This window comes from Barbus barbus, assembly GCF_936440315.1.
Source record: "Barbus barbus genome assembly, chromosome: 25".
In the NCBI taxonomy this organism is placed as follows: domain Eukaryota; kingdom Metazoa; phylum Chordata; class Actinopteri; order Cypriniformes; family Cyprinidae; genus Barbus; species Barbus barbus.
The window spans coordinates 18,125,559-18,147,961 of record NC_136753.1 but is presented as its reverse complement, the minus strand read 5'-3'; the positions used below and the strand labels follow the sequence as shown (position 1 = coordinate 18,147,961).

Here is a 22,403-nt window from a genome sequence, read left to right as displayed (position 1 = left end):
CCACCTATTTTAGTTGTGCATTTTAACCAAGGAGAATTTAAACCTTTAAATTCTAACATAATTTACTCACTCGTATGTAGTTTCAAGCCTTTATGACTTGTTTGAAGAATTGTACTAGATGGCAATTATAAACAATGGAGACTGAGGCTTTTGAGCTTCAAAAATTATTAAACAGCTTCAAAGGGTATCATAAAAGTAATATCTTTTATTATTCACTGCAAAATTTACTTCCATCATACATTTACATAGATGTTTGAAAGTTAGAGTTCACGAGAGATGAGTGTTGACTAATTTAGAAACAAATCCACTGAACACTGATCCATTATCACTCCAATTTCAGTTCATTGACTCACTGAGATTATCACCGAATTTCGACTTCCTAACTTGAAAGCATTTGCATGATTTTAGACATAAAAAGGTGGTGTTTAAATGTTTTGTGCTGAGCTCCAGAGGACAGCTTACCCTGAGCAGTGTAGACCAGCTCACTGTACACTACAGCTGGGATGAGCAGGCAGGGCAAGTCCTGAATGTAACTCTTAAGTGTATCGGCCAATGTAGACAATTCATATTGCTCAAAGTCCACCGCTGCTGGGTCTGAGGGAGAGAGAGAGAGAAAGAGAAATAGAGAGTATGGTTAATTATAGACACACAGAGTGCTTTCTCCATTATTTACCCTTCCAAACCATGTGCCCTTGGCGAAACCCTATAACGATTCACTTACAGTGGTGGTCAGATCCCCTGACCATTTCTGCCCCCTCCGGGGACAATGATCCAGTCACAAGCTTAACAAAGAGAGTAAATTTGAGTGGAAGTCTCTCGGTCAATAACTCACAGCCTCGGATAATGGCAGCTTGGTAGACGGCAATTATACAGTAGTAATTTTAAAAGGCCCTTCATTGTACTAAAATTATAATGGCATATTGATGTATTGGAAAGGTGTAAAAGGTGCTGAGAGATCTCTCACATATTTCAGATCAGAGCCTTTTAATTTATGGTTAAGTATATTTGCAGGTTTATAAATACTTTTTACTGTACAATCCACAATGCCTGCAGAATATTGGACCGTGAATATTGTAGGAAAAATGTAGACGATCAGAAGCGTGTGAGTAATTTTGACACATTCTTTGAACGTGCTGGACATCTGGATAGGCACTAGAAGTCTAGTTGCTGAGACTTCAGCTTAAAAAACTCATTCATGAATCATTCATGATTCATCTCTCTCCTTTCTGTACTTAAAGGAAGTAAAGAGCAGAGAGCAGAGCAGACGGCTCCATATGCTTTCAAATCGCTCTCGCGGTACTTTGGTGTCCTACAATGATCAGTGTGCAGTTTCAAGCTGAATGAACGAACAAACAAGTGCACGTATTTGCGTCGCTTTGATCGTTCTCCCCTTCTCAAGTGTGACGCGCCACAATTGGTCAATTATGTACAATACCTGCATGTTATTGGTCAAACTACTTTGGATGTTTTAGGCAATATAAAAATCCAGGCCAGGACGTGTCCCATATACATGGCACATATGGCCACCCTAAATGAGATTAACACTGGAGTTGGCCAGTTGTACACCAACAGGAAAGCTATGAAACAGAAAGAGTCCAAGTGTCATTTGAAAACCTGGGTAGGTGCTTCAAGCCATTCACCTCCTCACCTCTTTAATTCTTCACTGCTCTCCAACATCCTATGCCATTTTAGTATAAGAAAGTGACCGACCCCCACTGCTAAATTGTAATTGTATTGATCGTCCCTCTGACTAATTGTAAAATAAAGTTTCCCTGAGATCAGGTTCTAGTGAAATCAAAAACCTATTAAGCTTTGCTAATGATCTTCTCTCTCTCCAAATGTGATTAGTTTGTTGACTTGCCGTTATGCCTGCATCCAATACAAATCTTCAGGATATTCTAGGTATTCCAGTTGAACCAGATAAGTAATACAAACTACTTGGGAGGGATTTACAATGGCACCATGTGAAACCATAAATAGACCATAAATTACCCATCAAGTTCATATAAGAGTAACAGAAAAAAAAGTTAAATATAAAAAATTAATGTATTATTAAGAGTCTTTTTTTCATTAATATACTTTGGTGTAGTATGGAGAGAGGATATCGAATTTAAAATGTTGAACAATTAAGAACAAATAAAAATTAGGACAAAAACAAAGAAGAAACATTTAATATTTTAAACTATTTATAGGTTACTAATAAAATGCTGTGGAATCAGGAAAAATGCAAGGTCTTGAGCGAACTCTATAGAACAATAGGGTCTTTTTTTATGTTAAACTTTTAAATTAAGCATTCCAAAATGTATAAAATTCATGAATATGCACAAAACCCAAGGCCCAAGCACAATGGTCCATCTATAGCATGTTAACATAGAAAAACAATGGAAAGTCAATGCAGTGGAAAGCAAAACATGTTCTTTCTGAACAACCTCTAAGAGCTTTGAAACTCTAATATAAAAGTAGGCAAAACCTTAAATTTTCCTTAAATTTTCATGTTGATTGCACTTCTGAAAATGTACAATTTATCAAGCCTCTACAGACATAGTGTTCTTCCACATCAAACTCACGTGGCTAACAAAGTGCGCTGAGCTAATATCAGGCTAGATTAGTACAGGGATTTTCCATAACCCAAGCCCCTCTCTATCACACAGGAACAGTCATGCAAGAAACTACCACCTATTGATCACAGTTTCTCAATGAATCCCATTTACTTGTCGTGATGTCCATCCCGAGCTTCCACATGTATTTCTTATTTTTTCTAATCACCCTCCAAGTGGATGCGCATCTGCCGATCTTTAATTTCTTGCCTGCCAGTGGCCCAAATCGATTGTTTCCCCCTGCTTGGCTTGATGTGTGCTTTTAAATGCCCAGTTTGTAAAGTGTCTAATCTACTACAAACAGATTTGTTTTGGTCATCAAGAAGCTTTTGCCCCATCCCTATCGCTCCACCAACCCTAATGTTCATCCATTTACATGCCTATCAATTAAACTCATTGTCAAATTCAGCCCTCCAATCTGTCTAGCCTAAAACTATTGATCCACCAGGCCTTTGTTTATTGTGCCTGGCACCTTCTGTTGGCCACTGGAACACATAATCAGCTATGATCATTTGGGGCTTTACCCCACACTCCACAGTGACCCTATAGTACCTGCTTAAAATGTGTGAAGAGATGTCACATGGAGAAGGACCAAAAGGTTGTGATAATAGCCTGAAAACCTTCAGACTGGTTTTAGAGGTTAGTGCTGTAAGTTAAAAGCATTGAAACAAGTCATCACCATGATCCTTTGGGTAAAGGTCACCACTGGCTCTGGATAAAGCTGCCTCAGCTGGTCATTATCTGCTGTTAAAATTTTACAGATGGCTTAGTCCCTGTGGAAGCGCTGACCTACAAAATCTCGCATAAGGCTGTGGAGGAAAATAAAGGTGTAAATTATAGTGGTTCAAAAGCAGGAATTCAACGTCACACATTTGTATTAAATTGTGTTGGAAATGTAACCTTCTGGCCTTGCTGGGAGCAAGACTGGTTATAAAAAAATATTTTGTGCAAAAAACTGTGAAAGGAAGAGAAATGGAGAGATGGACATAAAATCACAACTGTTTTTTTTTTTAACTAAACGGTGGACCGTTTAAAGTATGCAGTTATTTGTGGACACATTACTAAAGGTGTTTTTGATATATTTTATACACAATAAAAGGAATAAATATTTGAGAAGCCTCAAAAAGTCTAATAAATAAATAAATAAATATACAAATAAATAAAAATTGTAAACAAAAATGACTTCACATGTTGGTCACTTAACAGATATTGCATTCAGCAACCAGAAATTGCAACTTGGTTCATTTGAGGGCCATTCAAGCTGGTCTATTGAAGGAGAAAAAAAAGGTGGGCGGGTTGGGGGGGGGTTTAAAATGTCAAATGATCTAATTATTTTCAGTGAAGTTTTCACATCAAATCTAATAATGAAGATTAAAGCTAATGGAATGGTACTGATAAAATGGTCCGAAAAAGGTGAGACAGTGGTGCCTTTTCTGCCTAAGGGAATTAGATTCACCATAATTCCATTTGCCACATTATCTCATCTTTCACTCAGCTGCGCCATGCAGGCAACCCAGCTCGCTCACAATGGTAAAAGCTGTGACTGTGTTGCATAAAAAAAGGAACAGTTGTCAAAAAGTCATGGGCCTCTAAATCAAAAAGCACCCCTAAGTACATTAACTCCATGGAGAATAGAGATGGAATTAGTGTGTGTTGGCGCTGTAGAGCTTAACAATTCCTTCTAGTCAGGGGAAGAAAAGTTTTTTTTTTTTTGCTTTATATTAGCCAGTTGTTTGGCCTGTTCTAAATAACACTGAGATGTCTGCTGACATTCATTTGAGAGAGTCACATAGAACTGCAAGCTGGACTGCAGTTTGCAAATCTGATAGAGTTTTGCAAGGACACAGAACTAGCTCAAGTTTCTGAAACTACTTACAATATCATATTTTAAAAAGATAACTCATGTCTCTAAATATACCTCAGGCATTGTCAGTTTATTTCAAAGCTATAGTTAGATAACACAAAACTCACTCTGCTTTAAACTCAGCTTTAACTCAAGTAAGTTTTAAGTTGGTAAGATTTGCTTGGGTTTGCAGGGTGAAAAATGGAAAAATGAAAAAAAATGTATAAACTTATTTTATAACAACCATAACTTACTGTAATGGCTGCGCATTGGTTTACCCAGTAATATTTTTATAATATCTCAATGATACCTTGAGCTTGGAAAAGGAACAACAAAACTAAAACTACTTTTTTTCTTAATAACACTGAATGTGTGGCTTCACTGGCTTACATCTGAGAGAAACAAGGTTTTCAGAGAAAGTAATCAGATTTCTCACAGTGGGAATCACGGTCGGTGTGCGTATGCATGCAGAATGTTTGAGTCGGGCGCCGCATTGTGATTTTATGTTTGAAGCTCCCACACCGTGACAGAAATGGATCTTGGATTTTTCCCTATTTCTTTTTCTCCCCACTTGACTCACATGCATTTTCACCCACACATCAAAGTGTTTCCTGCATGACTTCATACTGTGATCGCCTCATATGAACCAACATGTTTAAAACTGTGATCATGAATACCAAAAGGCAGTTCACTCTGCTATACTATCCATTTCCATTTTAGTGATCCAGACAGGATCTAGTTCAAGAAACCAAATTAAAATGCATACTGTGGAACACAAAAGATTTTTTGTTCATATGTTCATACTATGAATATCAATGGGGTCCAGTGTTGTTTGGACCTGAGCATTCTTCTGAGCTCCTTCAACACTTTTTAACACTTTTAAATTCCCTTCCATAGATTTACCCCCCAAAATCAATGCGCAAAATACAAAAATAGCCCACCGATGGGGCTACTAATAATACACTCTCAGAAGTGATAACTCCCATTCCTTTATAATATTCATGACACTTTTCCAGAATTACACACGCTTGGTGCCAGTCTGGAGTGGAAAACTATGGAACAGCATACCTGACCCTGTCCAAGACAGTTTCTGGCTTCGCATGTGCACATAAAGCCACGCAAACACACTCACACCCTGTTAAAGCATTCTGTGGGTCAGTCCACAAATTCATGCTCTACTAAGCCTACTTGAACCCTTAGTCTTGCTCTTTGGTCCATGTTCTGTGTTTACCCAGCACTACCCTTGATCCCTCGCTTCAATTTCTCTGTCACCTCCTCTATCTTCCTGTCACCAGCCACCCTCTGAAGCAACACAAGAGTCCCAGAGGCTTCTGTTTACGATATTTACGGGTGCAAACAGAGAAAGGCATTCAGACATCGGGCTCGCAGAGGACATGCATAGGGGCATTTAAGGCCCTTGTGAATGGAGAATACTCAAACCCCAAAAGCGTCAGTTAGTCTCACAGTTTATTTCAGGTGGTGGACCAGCTTTTTTTCAATATATATTTAGTTTTGGCAGATATTTTTATCCAAAGTGTCTTACATTACACTGAGAGAATACATTTCATCAGTGCATGCATTTGGGAAATGAACTCATGACCTTGGTGGAGCGAGCACCATGTTCTACTGTTTGGCAACAGGAATAGCTATTAAAACAAAAAGAAAAACTCACTTAAAACACCTAAGGATGCAAGGATGCAAACACTACAAAAGGATACAAATTAATTTTAACCCTACACTGTACCATATTTACTAATCCATTATTTTAACAGATCCTTGCTTTATTATTTCACTGAAATGAACCAGACTGCTATGTTCATAAATGACCTAGACTGTTACTACTTTATGGCAAATAAATGTTCAAAAATGTTGACTTAATCAGTTTATGAATAAAGTTTATTACTCAATTAAATTAAATTCAAGTTCAGTTCAATAGCACTTTTCAAAATACAGTGAAAATTGTATTGAGAACCTCATTTTAAGAACCTCTTATGTATTTAATACAAGGCCAGCTTTTTGAAATTTTGGTTCCACTTTATATTAAGTGGCCTTAACTACTATGTATTTACATGCAAATTAATCATGTAATACAATGCACTTATTGTGTACATACATGTTTTTACATTGTACTTTTATTTTAAAAATACCTGCATATAATTACATCTGTAATTAATTTCTGTAATTACATCTATTATAACACTGTTCACCCATGCCTTACCTTAACCCACACTTAAAACTACCCATGCACCAAACCTGTCCCTAACCTTACCCATATCACACCTCAATAGCAGCAAAAGTGTTTTGCAATGCAATATGAACACAATAAGTACATTGTACTCATTTTCTGATGTAAGCACACATTAGTTAAGGCCACTTAATATAAAGTGGGACGATTCTTCTTTACAATACTAATATAAGTGCCTTCTCTGTTGCTCTCTTTTGACACAGAAATCTCTGTCATTTCAGTGTTCTGTGAGAGGCTACATGTGCTTTGGTGTGCCTCTGGGCAGGGGCGGACTTACCCATTAGGCAAAGGTAGGCGACTGCCTTGGGCCCCCAAATGCCAAGGGCCCCCTAAATTGCTTTTCATATACAAGATGCGCATTAGGCGCGGACACGCTTTTTATTACCACGACAACTGTCTGCATGTCCGAGTTGAACGTGCTTCTTGTGTATCCTGCTTGTAGCAAATGGAAATATTATGCATCTGAAGCTGACTGCCGCACGAGCGCGAGGACTCTCTTTCCCAGCGCGCGCACACACACCTCTCTCCGCGTCCGCTCTGTTCAGCGGGCGGCTGAAAGGAGCTGCACTTTCAGTTAAAACACAGATATGTTGGCTTCTCTAATTTTACATGCAAGTATAGCCGAAATCACAGCACAGCTATTGTCTTTATCTTATGTGTAGCCTATTTGATTTTATCAGAAGACAAGGCATGATTATAAATCAGGATTTTTGTGCAGATTAACATCTTGGAAGGGACAGCAGGTTATGTATTCTTAATGGGTCACATTTCAGTCACTATTTCATATTCATCCCGTTGTCTTACATCAGAAACATAACAATATACCAATGAAAATATGTGGCACAGAGAGGCAAACAAATGTAATAATAAATAATAAATGTACATCTTGCATGTTCAGAAGAAGTGAGCTGCCCTGTCCTGCGAAAATGTAAACAGGTTTGTGTCAGTAAATTGCTCAGTGCAAAGAAAGAGAAGTAATAGGAACCTGTTTTTTTTTTTTCATGAAAAAACATCTATGACCTATGAAACATGTCTACTCTTCATGCTCTATGTTAACTATATATTGCATAAAGCATCCATATTTGTCCATGCCCATGTTGATTAGAGTATTAAAAACTTGAAAAGTATTAATTTAAGGTACATTTAGAACAAATAAAAATGTGCGATTAAGATGTGATTATTCGCCAGTTAACTCATGACAATCATGTGATTAATCACGATTAAATATTTTAATCGATTGACAGCCCTAAGTTAAAATGACTAAAATTAAATGTAGGCTTAAGCTGGTAACTCATCAGTGGACTTTCCTCATCACTATAGGCTATATTTTTTCACACTATTCTCATTCTCACTAACTCAAGTTTTTATATGAATGAACCTCTGAAGGGAACTGATTGTCTTCAGAAAATTTTCAATGGCATTTTCATTTTACCTGATAAAGTATCATTTATGAGCTGAGCGCTGCTTTGTTTACAGCTGTTACCGAGGAAACCGCTATATTTCTGACGTTCCAAAAGCCCCTCCTACTGGCAGAGAATGAATGTGCATTTTCAATAATCCAGTATGCAGTTTTTGTTCAGACCAATGCGAAAATCCACCCAAATAAATTTGTTTTAAATAATATAATAATTTATACTTCTGTCTCATCCCTTTTCTTAAAAAGGTTTAAAGGTTCAATTGTGAGGTTCCATTCCTATATTTGCCTGGGGCCCCCAAATTCACTAAATCCGCCCCTGCCTCTGGGAGATGTGTGCTGGATGTTATCGTAAGTTTTGATGCTGTGTGTTCGTCGTTATGCTGGAGTGATGAAGAGGGCTGTTCCAGTAAGGTGCAACCTTTAGGAACAGGGAGGGGAAAATAGCTTCAGAGATGACAACCCTCATTCCTGTGTGACCGCAGGACCCGCTGTGGACCCGGCCAGTGGGGGCATGTTCCTCCTAAAACTGAATCACCTCTTTCATTGTTCTGTGACCTGACTCACATACATCAAAACATCTAGCTGTCATGTCATGGTGTAAAAATGCCATGAAATACGGAATTATGCCCATAAATGTAAACATCCTGTCAACAGAAAGTGACATCTACAGTCAAAATGAAGGATATTTATTTCATGATGACAAAGACCTTATGAATGTACTTTTTCTTCCCTGGAACACAAAAAGAGATCTTTAGCGGAATGTCCGAGCTGCTCTGTTCAATACAATGAAAGAGGGCTTTCAAGCAACAAAAAAAGACAAAGTATCAAAAAAGTGATAAATGCTCCATATTCTGAAGCCATATGATAGCTTTCAGTGAAGAACAGACTAAGTTGTTATCCATTTAAAATATAGTGTTTAAAATGTTGTTTAACAGCAGTTTAGAGTACATTTACATTGTATGCAAAAGTGCAACTTACACATTATTCAATCAAAGGAACAGTTCACACAAAAAGTAAAATTCTCCCATCAGCCCCACTTTATATTAGGTGGCCTTAACAAGGGAGAAAAATATATGTACCAGGAGAATGCAATTGCAGCAATTCTGTTGGCTTACGAAAGAAAGAAAAAAATAATTAATTTAAATGTAAGTGCATTGCAGTTAAGGCCACCTAATATAAAGTGGTGCTGATTGCAGAATTTTCTTTTTTGTGTGAACTGTTCCTTTGATTGAATAATGTATTTTTGTAATAGTTATTGAATAATAACTATTTTTTAAATGGATAACAATTTAATTAATTTCTGTAATTACATTTATTATAAAACTTTGCCTTAACCCACACTTTAAACCTACCCATACCACCAAACCTGTCCCAAACCTTGCCCCTTACCCACCTCAATAGCAGCAAAATTGTTGTGCAATACAATATGAACACAATAAGTACATTATCCAATTTTTTTATGCAAGTACATAGTAGTTAAGGCCACGTAATATAAAGTGGGACCAAAGATTATATTTAGAAGAATGTTTATAACCAATATGTTTTGGACAAAAAAAAAAAAATCATACATTTCTCAATCTGATTTTATTTTCCACAGTATAGAAAGTCCTATAGTTTCGGAATTACGTGAGGGTAAATAAATTACAGAAAACAGAATTTTCATTTTTGGGTGAACTATCTCCTTCATAAACACTTTAGTGTCCCACAATAGAATATCATACAGCTTTTCGAAAACCATGATGCTGAGTATATACTAACAGACTTTTAATTTTTGGGTCTACTGTTTCTATAACTAAACTGTGCCGTCTTTCATTCAGCTCTGTGCCGCAAAGTTTTTCTGTAGACCAAAAAAGACATTTAGACACCACAATAACAGTCTTACCCATTTTGTCAATATATACGCTCACAAACGCTGATAACAGCATTGTGCAACAGTACAGTCATGATGCCTGTGGCACGCCACTGTTTACTCTCTGGGATGGGACAGGAGCGTGGTGAGCGTGCATTTGTGTACGTGCGAGAACACATGTGCGATAGTAGAGAGAAGGTGATGAGAGTAAAAAATGCGGGGGAGACTGTCGTGTAAACATCTTAGGCGATGAAAGCAAGGACAAGAAGAGACAGCACACAGAGAAGAGGGACATGCAGAGACTCAAAACAATCAACAGACACAGACCTACAGAATTACAGCACCAAATACAGTAGGCCTCATTATAAACCCAACAGACTATACTTCCCACTGATTAAAGCTGCAGGTCATTAAACATCTCTAATCTAATAAAGTGAAAAGATGGCAACTTTGCAAAAGAATCAATCTTAATTATATAAAATTACTCTTCCTGGGCTGCTGATGAGAAAATGTGTTTTGGCCACAGATAATAGACGACATGAGTCTAAATTTATTAAAATTGGACAAATAGAAAGAGACAAATAAGCAAACAGGAGAGCAAGAAAGCAAACAAGACAGCAATAAAAAGGAAGAAGGCAAGAAAGAAAAAAGAAGAAGAAAGCGGTGCATAAGAGACACAGACACTTGTATATTGCTATTCAGTTTAAGCTGCTGTGAACTCAATTTAATTTACATTGGTTTGGCATTATGCATCTCCATCCAATCAAGTCTTTGAGGAGGGCATGAAAAGAGTTAGGGAGAAGAAATGAGTGAAAATGGACAAATGAAAAGGAGTTGTTCAAAAGAGAGGAGAAAAGAGAGAGTGGAAAAACAAAGATGATACAACTGGGGCATTACACTGCAGAGGCAGAGAGCTTCGCCAGTTATATAACATGCTTGCCATTGAGGATATTAGGCTTAAAATAGGGCATAATATGGATTGTTCCATATGTCTATCTTTCAATCCATATCTATCTATCTATCTATCTATCTATCTATCTATCTCTTACATCCACTGTATATATCCCTCTGTCTATACATCTATCCAACTGTCCATTTGTCCGTCTATTAATCATCTATATGTCTGTCTATTTATATATCTATCTATGCAAACAGGATTTCTATATACATTTCAATGGAACAGAATGCATGTGTCCTGATAGACTGTTTTAAAAAACTGAACCTCTTAACTTCACACGCACTGGTGCAGCACTCATAGGAGGAGAAACTAAGGCTATGAAATGCATCACAACGGTCAAAAACACCCACATAGCGCATGTTTATATATATATATATAAAAACTATTTAAAAACAGTGCAGATGGATGCAAGAATGCATAAATGGCCCCTAACTCAGCGGAGGAATCGATCAGAACATCTCTGTCAGGAAACTTTAACAGCCAAAAAGGCTGTACAAAGGAGGAGTCTGGCCACAAGTAAGTGTGTGTGTGTGGATGACATCATTGTTAGTGATCACTTCCAAGGCTGTATGAAAAGAGGACAAAAAGCTGGACAGAGCAGATGACATGGATGGATTATGCAGGTAGAGTGAGCGTAAACAAAACTAGAGAGGCCGTCTTGCAAAAAGGTGAGGAAATTTTGATAGAGACTGCTGAAATGACCGAAAAGAATGCATGATACAGCTCAAGTCTTCAAGAGTGAAAGTTTTTACGCTATAGATGAATGTGCATGTGATGCATTATATATCCCAAACAAACCACATAAAATTAATATGCACAAATGATTGCATCTCTGCAGTCTTTAAATGGCCCGCATTTACAGACAGGAAAAAACAGCATCATTTGCAATGAAAAACAATTATAACACCACCCGCAGAACAAAGTGTTCCCCGGGGGCACTGAACTGTCTCCCCTCAGAAATCTTTAGGACTTTAGGGCATGTTAATCAAGACAATCACTAAAAGACTCCAATAAACAAATGGCGTAGAAGAGCTCAAGCGGCAGAAGCCCCTTCTGCCCAATCTGACTGTAAAACGCCGGACTCTAATAGGTTATTGACTATTATATATGAGACAGGATGACATCACTGGCAGCCAATGGGAGAACAGGAAGTGCGGAAGATGAGAAGAGTGTTTTTAATTTGTGTTTTGCTGAACTCAGCTTCTCTCACGCAAGAAAAAGAAGAGAAATGCGTCAATGATGAATGTCGGAATTAATAAACGGAAGGGAAGAGGTGCTTGTTGGCATGTTATCGAGTGAGCATCAGCCATGCCCTCCGTGCGCCTGTCACTGTATCCAGGGAGACGGAGCTGGAATCGCTTTCCTTTTCTTGTCAACTGTGTATGTGTGTGAGTTCAAGCTTGTGTGCTTTTACTGTACACCGAATGCATATTCATGCAAACATGCAAACGTTTGTCAATCCTCTGACCATTAGTTTGAATTTACTGCGTGTGCACTTGTCGATCTCCGATACACCTGATCGTGAGTCATTCCTCTCTCTGCTCCTCTCTACCTCCTACATGAAACCTTTCCTCTTTCGTTCTTTCTCGTTTTACTAAAATATGTAACCCCGTGGCTAAAACGGCTTGCCATCTCCATGACAACACACTGTTGATCCACAAATCACTGGTTGGTTAGCACAAGGTCTAGCTGTGTGACGTAATGTTATCTCTGGTCTTCTGTGGCCACTGGACTTCACCACTTCTTGGCTGGGTTTTAAATGGCAACCAAGGTGCGTGTCTGCCAAAACACTTATGAGAGTGCATGCAATGGTGTGAGTATTTCCACACTGAGTAACTAACCTGTTATATAACTACAGGAAATGGGTGCTGGATACACTTTGCAACGTTTCACGGTTGGCTTAATGGCATTCATACCACTCAAAGGTTAGACTTATGGTTAGATGTGAATGGAAATTTTTAAACAACAAAGGTTATGTAAATAAAAGATGCATATAATAAAGAGATGTCATACACACACACACACACACACATTTCTAAAAAACAATATTCTATGATATATTTTATATATATATATATATATATATATATATATATATATATATATATATATATATATATATATATATATATATATATATATATATATATATATATATATATATATTTAACAATAATGTCAATTTTAACAATACCCAAAACACTTGCAAAAGAAATCACGTTTTGAAAAGGAAATTGAGTTTTGTAATGACCAAATCCAATCTAAACTTGTATGGCATGATAAGCGACTGGACTTATAAGCCTGAAGAACATTCTCAAACATACTGAAGGAGTCTTTTAAAAGGCAAAAACTCAATGAAAAGCTAACCTTTCCTACACCACTGTAAACTGGCTTTACCACATTGTCAGAGCAAGAGTGCTTATGTGTCAGAAGACATATTTCAGAATCTGTGCAGCAACTCGTGAAAGACCCTTTGCCCTTTTATGGATTTGTGCATGTGAGCATAAGTGTGCACATGTACAAAAAAAGAAAGTGACATGAACATGCCCAGGTCATGTTAATGCACATGTGACATTGTCAACCAGTAGATTTATTTATTTAGTTGTGATGCTTAAGCTGTGACAACTAAGGCTTTACCTGTGCACATGTGTGCCATACACAGTGTCAAGATGTCAAGGGTTTTGCTGGACTACGTATATCTGCACTTCAGTGACATAAGAGATTACAATCTCTAACACAGTCCCTTCTTTAAACTTAATAAAACTGTCTGTCTGAAATAACAATTTTATGTGAACTACAACGATAAAAGGAGTTTTCTCCTATGGGAAATCCATGCTCTACCTAATCATTTTAGTGGAGAAGAAGAGGATGAGGTGTGTGAGTGTGTGTGTGTGAATATACGTGTACTTGCTACATCTAATCTAATAGTAGTGCTGAGTTTTTTTGGAAACAGCATCTCCCCAAAAAATAAAATAAAAAGAAAGTACGGAGCCAGAGCACTCCCTTGTGGTGCTAAATAAGAACTTCAGCTAAACTTTGAAACTTTTTAAACAGCAGTGCCCTGGATTTATACTGCGGAACACTGGAAGTTACTGAACTGCTCAAAACTGTTTAATTGTTGTTTTTTCCTCTTTATCTTTTCATGTTTTTACATATTTTACAATTAGGACTGTCATTCTAAATTGTTTTCTTCTGAACCACACACACACAACAGCAACAATTTGATCTCAGATTTGTCTGAATAAATTATATCCCATTCATGATTACTTCATCATTATACTTTTATCATTTAATTAAGACTCTCAAGACTCCCATACAATCAACTCAGGTAAACAGAAACATAATGGTTGCTTAATAACTAGATGCCTATTATGGCACATGGGGCTGAATATGCTATTTAATACATATTCTAAAATTAGAATGTACAAAATAAACAACTTATTAAAAAACATGTTATGAACTTACCTGTTTCCAAAGCCTGCAATAATTCTGGGGATCCAGTGGAGGTCTGGTCAGACTGGTACAGTGGCTCATTCTCCCAGTCTTAAAGACACAAGACAGAGGTCAAAGGTCAGGTTTATAATCTGATGTGTTATCAGAACTGTTTAGTAAATTGAACTATTGGAGAAATAAGGTACATTTAAACCCCTTACAAAAAGTACTGTGGTGGTACAATGGTAAAGTTATGGTATTAAATGGCAAAAACATTGCATTTTGATATACACACTACATTCCAAATGTTTGGGATCAGTTCAATTCAGCTTTAACATTAGATGAATAAACTGCATTTTAAAATATCTTAAAATAGAAAATGGTTATTTTAAATTGTAATAATGTTTCACAATATTATTATTCTTTTACTGTATTTTTGATCAAATACATGCAGCCTTGGTGAGACCAAACCCAAATTTTGAATGACATTATCATTGTTATCATGCTACAAGGACCTTTCATATGTAATTAACTGATTCTAGAGATGAGTTTTTCTACTTGCAAAAAATATATATTTAATTTATGATGAAGGAAATATACAATAGCACACTAAATATACAATTACTAGAATTTGTCAATAACATAATGGGTCACCAATGTAAATGCTAGACTGGTGTCTGAATCTCTCTCAATAGTTAAATTAGATAGGTGAGGCTGAGGAGCAAACTCACCCAGTCTCTCTAGAGCCTCCGTCAGCCTGAGCACCACGGCTGGGGTCTGGTCAGGCAGAGCGCACTGCTCCACAACATCTCCCTTTCCACAGGGGCCTGTCAAAGGAGGAGGGAAAGAGAGATGATGATGAGAAATCCCACTGGTGAGACCAAATTCCCTGATTAGGTGGCTGCCTGTAAACCCACATCTCATCTCTCCTTAGGGAACAGTGAGGCTGTCATATTCACACAAGCATGGTAGATATGCAACATAATACTCAAGTCTCAACCTCACACACATTTAGGTTAATTCAATAGTTCACATAACCTCTAAAAGCCAGAATTAATCTAGTTTATTTAAATTTTTACAAATACTAACTCATTTTGCCATTTAAAGTTACATTTAAACATGCATTTTGTACAACATTAGTTATTGCAGTATGAGCTGACGTAAACTAAAAATTACCAGTAATATATTTAAAAATTAACATTAAAAGGGACAATCCACTCAAAAATTGAAACAAAAATGACTCTCTTTCTTCTGTGGGATGCAAAGAAGATATTTTGAAGAATGTTGGTAACCAAACAGTTTAGATTCCCATTGACTGCCATTGTAATTTTGTCCATACAATGGAAGTCAATGGGAATCTAAACTGTTTGGTTACCAGCATTCTTCAAAATATCTTCTTTGTGTCCCACAGAAGAAAGAAAGTCATACAGGTTTGGAATTACATAAGTAAATGATGAGAGAATTTTCAGTTTTTGGGGTGGACTATCGCTTTTAGTGCCTCAAATTGTAAACATTTCGTCCAAATGGGTTTTTAAAATTCAGTTTATGATATGTCCTCCAGCAGAATAAAATACAGTGCATAATGTTTCATAAGCATTATTGTCTCTACCCATCTCCACTGTCCTTCCACTGAGCGCTGATCTTCTGCTGAGATTCCAGTTGGGAGTGTGCCCATATATCTCTTTATGTGGCCACTTATATGCGTTCAGACCACCACGGATGAAATCCTTGAGGGGGTCTGATTTTTAGTATTCACATCTAGTAATGTCAATGACACACTGCCCATATGTGTGAAAGAGAGAAACACGGCAGCATCCTTCACATGACACCCTGTCTATGTTGTCCTGGGACACTGAGCTTGTCAGACATGACCAGAGAGCATGGTGAAGAGTGGAATCATAGCAGACTGTGCATTAAAAGACTACTAGCCCTTAGGACAAAAGAAATATGGAATTTGTAAAATATGAAAAACTCATACTGTATTTAAAGGTTTCACTTTGCATTAGGTATCATGAACTAACCGTGAAAGCATTTATTAATCTAGGTTAAAGTTTATTCATAAATATCCTGTTGTTAATGTTTGTTTACAATACATTAGTATTAATTTAGACAAGTTATTATATTAAAATTGTGTTAGTATATGCAGAATTAATGTTGTAACTGAACCTTAAAGTCTAACCTTAAAAACCGTTTAAGGTGAGGGTGACAAAAAAAATAGCTAACTAAGAAGTGAAGTGAAGTGACATACTGCCAAGTATGGTGACCCATACTTGGAATTCGTGCACTGCATTTAACCCATCCATAGTGCACACACACAGCAGTGAACACACACACACACTGTGAACACACACCCGGAGCAGTGGGCAGCCATTTATGCTGCGGAGCCCGGGGAGCAGTTGGGTGTTCGGTGCCTCAGTCGTGGTATTGAGGGTGGAGAGAGCGCTGGACATTCACTCTCCCCACCTACAATCCCTGCCGGCCCGAGACTCGAACCCGCAACCTTTGGATTACGAGTCCGTCTCTCTAACCATTAGGCCACGACTTCCCCCAAAGAAAACATGATGAAGTGTTCCTTTCACACATGCAAATAAAGTCTAAAGGTCATATCACAGTAATGCATCACCCTCGTAACTATATGGGATAAACATGATTTCATCTTGTGCCCAGATATTAATATTACTAACAAAAAAATAAACAAAAATTAAAATGACTTTTCATTTAAGTTACTACATAGCAAACTCAGAGCGGGATTTTCTTTTCTATCTGAACAGGAAACTTAACTCACATTTACAAACATTGTTAAACTAATTTATATTAGTATGTGGTTCCATTTACATCAAATTTGCGTTATAGTGAGAAATTCAGATTTTCTGCACCATTGTGTGAAGCATGAGGTCCTTGAAACTGTAGTACACTTGTAGTGTTGTTTACAGGCTCTTGTGAGTTATCTTCAGTGACAACACTAATTAGTACTGATCTGCACCACCCGCTAATGTCTACACAGATACCAATGCTATCTCTCGTTTTTTCTTTCTGTAATTAGGAAATGGCTGTTTATTTAACAGAATCTCACACACAAGCATCTGTTGACGGCAGGAAAAGTTTGCGTTCCCATGCATGGGTGTAATTGGTGTTGTAATCTGCACAGCAGTGGCCCTTGTTGCACCCCGCTGTAATTTTCGCACGGGAGAATCACGCTATGAGGTGGCAATATTTTCTGGACTGTGCTGATTTAGGTATTGTTTGTCAAAGCACCATGATAAAGGTTTAGCTAAAGTGTCATTTAGATCCGTCAGGTTAAATCTAACCAGAAGTATCAGCATCTGCAGTACAGGAACTGATTAGGCCCATCACTTTGACTTACCATATGCAAATGTAAACGTTGCTGTGATCCTTTAGAAGTAATAGATGAAGCTACAGGAACAGGAAAGGGGGAGATGACAGTGATTAACCCCCCCCCCCCCCCCAAAAACTGAAAGATTAATGAAAAGTTCCTCTGAGGCTTTGATGCAGGTGGCACAAAGACGGTGGAGGTTTGAGATTACACACGTTAACGGTGGAGCGCATTGGTATTCCAACAACATGCGGTGCATTTAATTGCTCCACATCCTGCTGGTTTCTCTATGGACCTCAACAAGTGACGCCTTATGAATGAGCAAACAGGTCAGAGCACGATGGGAGGAATCATAATTCTCTCTCACACACACACACACGCACTTTCTCTTTCTCTCCCTTGTTCCTTTTGTTTTGGAAGCCTCACATTCCTTAATTGTTGGTCAGCCAAGATTTATAAGACAGGAGATTAATGTGGAGCTGTGTGCAAACTATATCTTTCATTATAAGGAAACTAAAGATGTAGGAGTGATATTTTAACTTAGATGATTAGTTGATGAATTATAGCTGCAGGAAGTATGTGAACCCTTTTTCATGGATTTCTGTGGAAATTAGCCATACAATTTGATCTGATCTTAATGAATAAGAGACAAACAATAATACATTTAGTCTTAAATGAACAACAGTGGAGGGTGGAAAAAGCATGTGAATAAATGTGATTTGTTTAAGCAGATTATGTTTGTCTATTGATGTAAGCAAGATCAAATTTTATGACCAATCCATGCAGAAATGCGTGCTAAATCCATCTTTTTCCTGTCACTGTATTATATAAACGATTGCTACAACACACTCAAAAACACTGTGGAAAACAAATGCATGAGGCATCGGGAAATCTTTTCAGACATCTGACTTGGTATTTTCCAATTGTTTTTTTTCACGTGTTTCAAATGTCAAAACTCTGCCCCTTCGATTTGAACCAGCGTGAACTTGTGTTTACATTTCTGGTACCACACATGTGCGTGAGGACTTTCACATTTATGTGTGTGTAAAAGCGGTCACAGGTTGTTTGGCTTTGTGTACAAGGCAGTGGGCAAATTTCCTTTCAATTGGAGTGCTACTATGCGTTTGGTGCTTCAATTAACGTCACTGTCAGAAAACATCACCGAGGCAATTTCTCAGAACGTGAGGACAGCAAAGAACAGCGGAAGGAGAGGGAAAGGACAGAACATGAGAAAAGCAATACTGAGAACAACACCACGACAACTAATACAACGATTCTGTTGTTTCGATGTACATGCTACTTTCGAGAAATTGTTATTCTGTATGTATGATCCAAGTACTGCTACATTTCTTCAGAGTCATGTTCAGTAGCCCCTCCTACTGTGAAATCTCATTGGCTCACATATAGGATGCACAATATCACATTTTTTCTGGCCACTGTCTGAGATTTATAAATTAATTTTTATCATTGATATAATATGATATATGTCAACTAATAATATTTAATAAAAACGAAATATTATTTAGCAAATTTAGCAACACTTTTTTTTTTTTAATTACACTTTACTGTTTAAAAGTTTGGGTTTGAAAGAAATTAACACTTTTATTTATCAAGGAAACATGCAATGTGTCAAAAGCAAAAGGAAAGACATTGACAATAATACAAATTTTCACGCATACATTTTTTCGCACCAAATCAGCATATTAGAATGATTTCTGAAGAATCATGTGACATTGAAGACTGCTGGTGAAAATTCAGCTTTGCCATCACAGAAATTAATTGCATCATAAATATATCAAAATAATAATATTAAAATTAAAATTGCAATAATATTTCACAATATTACTGTTTTTGCTGTAATTTTGATCAAATAAATGCAGCCTAAGTGAGCATTAGGGACATATTTATAAAACATTAAAAAAAAAATCACTTTTTCACAAACTTTGTTTATTTTTAAATTATTTAGACAGACTTTTTTTTTTTTATAGAATTTCAATAATTTCCATTTATCAGTTATTGGCCATTATGTGAAAATAATTATCATATTATTGTAATTAATAATAATTATCAGACATGGATACACCAATATACACAGTAAATTAAACATCAATCACCTTCTGCTTGGCTTTGTTCGTGTCATGTCATGCAGCAGATTCACATTCAGAGCAAACAAATGAATTGCTAGTCACTGGAGGCTTGTCACATCGCACCCACTGATACATGTTTGCAAGCATTTTTCCAGATGTTTTGCAGTTCAAACGCATGCTAATTAGCTTGCAGGTAACTTAAGACAATCAAAAGATCTGCAAAAAAGGAAGGACAACGCAAACAAAACATGGCATTGTTGGTAAAGGACCTCTAGTGGAAATACATCTCCACTTAATATCTATTTTTGATCCCATTTGTGGCATTTATGACTGTAAAGCACGAGACTATGTTAAACTGTGGGGGTGTCTCTGTCACCGTACAAAGCTTGCATGTGCCCGTCCTAGCCGCTCTGTGAGAACACACGAGCCTATCAGATCTTATCCATTTTCTATTAAGAGGACAGAAAGCAATTTCTAAGGTTTTCATTGCCCTGTGTGTGTGTGTGTGTGTGTGTGTGTGTTTTAACGAGCTCTGGTCACAATGACAAGGAATTACTGAATGGATCAGCACTTCTGCACAAAGCCATTAAGTGTCCAAAGTCGGGAGTCAGCCAGTTGAAAATGTGGGAAACACAACATGTAAGTCCTTATGAACAAACATACTCTCTTATGCCTGGTTTCCCATAAATTAAAATGAATCTTCCTTTTAATTTTCTGACTTGCCCAAGCATATTCAGGACATTGTCAGCACTATTTACTAATTTTCTGCACACATTAACTATTACAATAATTGTCTTTTATTGGTTCATTCCCTTTGAGGGTGCGATACAGTGACCCGCTCTTTCATTATCTTGAGTCCATCTCACACAGAGCAATATATCGCAGTGAGCACTAGGGGGTGCCACACTAGCCACAGTGTCTCAGTGATGCAGATATATGAGCCTTTGTGTGCTGCAGAAGGGACAAAGGAATGGTGAGAGCCACTGGTAGGATCTTACATAAGATTCTGAGAATAGATAAAATGTGAAATACATACACAAACAGAACAAATGCTCACTCTGAACATCAGATGTATGTCATGCCAAGTGCACAAATTGGAAAGATGAAATAAGATCAACTTAAAAAATTTGAAATGTCACCCTGGGAACTAACTATAATAAGCTTAAGTTGAGAAAAATGACTAAAACTGAAATACAAAAATAAATGAACTTAAAATATAAAATATGAATGAAAGCTAAATAGAATAAACTATATAGACAAAAGGACAAATTTAAAATTTAAAAAAATATTCAAAAAAATAATAAATGAAATGCATTCATATTTTGAACTTTATTCGATTCTAAATATTAAACAAATATTCAATATTTAAAATACATTTAATGGCATACAAACAATACTAAATTAAATAAACTAGCTCAATTAAATACATGTGCTAAATTAAATAAACTGGCTTCTTTTTTGTTGTGTTGAAGGCAAAGCAATTTATTTAAACATTATCTGGAAAACAGTTAGATGTTTAAATTGTTTAAACTGTTCGATGTATAAATATTTGCAATTTTTCACAATTAATATTGTTCCAGAACAATTTTACAGTTAAGTATGAAAATACAGGGAAATAATACAGAAATAAAATACAGGAAATTCTCTCAAATTCTCTTAAGTTTCCTGCGGCCCCCTGGCGGTCACAAGGCTTCAGTGTGAAGACACCTGGTCAAGATCTATGCCTGAATATACAAATTTTTAATGTCTTTTTTCCCCTTTTTTATCAGTGTGACATTCACTATGCTGAATTCATTACTATAGCATCCAATGCGGATGCAACGGATATTGACAACATTGTCTGAACAAACAGATGAGATTACATCACTTGCAGAATGACAGCAGATAGCCAGATTGAAAGTAAAAATCAAATGGGATTTGTGTGCACAATCCACACAACACAATCCATAACGCAACCTGAATATAAAGCTCCCGCTCTACATAACACACCCTTCATCTCTTTTAAAGTGATGTCACATAGTAAATCAAGCTTTTTACATAAAACCCAGTGCACAATACATAAGATTCAGACAAAGAGAGCTGATGGCTCTCTCGAATGGAATTGGACTATGATGAGGAGGAGGAGCAGCGGTCAGACAGATGAAGGCTTGCAGCTACAACGGTCCTGCCAAAGTGATAAGGGATCAGCCTCTTCCTGTGAATCTTTACAATGTTTTTGAGGGATTTTTCCTCCTTTCTCTTTCTTTTCTCCCTCTCTCTCTCACATACACACAGCTATAGCCATTTCCTCCATTACAGTGTGAAATTGAAACTCTCCCGTTTCTTTACCTGCTCTGCTCCACTGTGTCAATAAGGGATGTTTAGCCTTTGACCCTCCCACAGGCTAGAGTGATGAAAGAAGTGGACCGGCCAGCTCACACACAAAGGCATACACTCACAAATAACCCTGTGAACAAGTATGAACTATGATTCAAATGCAGTAGAATCGTGACACACACACACACACACACACACACACACAGATGTTGGTTTTTGTGGTTTATGGGGACTCTCCATAGGCGTAATGGTTTTTATACTGAACAAACTGTGTGTGCTATTGCCCTACACCAACCCTACACCTAAACTTAGCCCTCACAGGAGA

At 37.1% G+C, this 22,403-nt stretch overlaps 1 protein-coding gene across 2 annotated transcripts in view; it reads right to left on the bottom strand.

The window, feature by feature from the left end:
- LOC306845222 (phosphatidylinositol 3-kinase regulatory subunit gamma-like) overlaps positions 1-22,403 on the bottom strand; it is a 164,800-nt gene that overhangs the window by 77,944 nt on the left and 64,453 nt on the right. For both annotated transcript variants that reach the window (XM_079377891.1, XM_079377892.1), the window contains exons 3-5: positions 15,073-15,168; positions 14,375-14,452; positions 463-594 (exon numbers count right to left, since the gene is read on the bottom strand). In XM_079377891.1, coding sequence (XP_079234017.1) covers positions 463-594; positions 14,375-14,452; positions 15,073-15,168 — 306 coding nt within the window. The remainder of the gene's footprint in view (positions 1-462; positions 595-14,374; positions 14,453-15,072; positions 15,169-22,403) is intronic.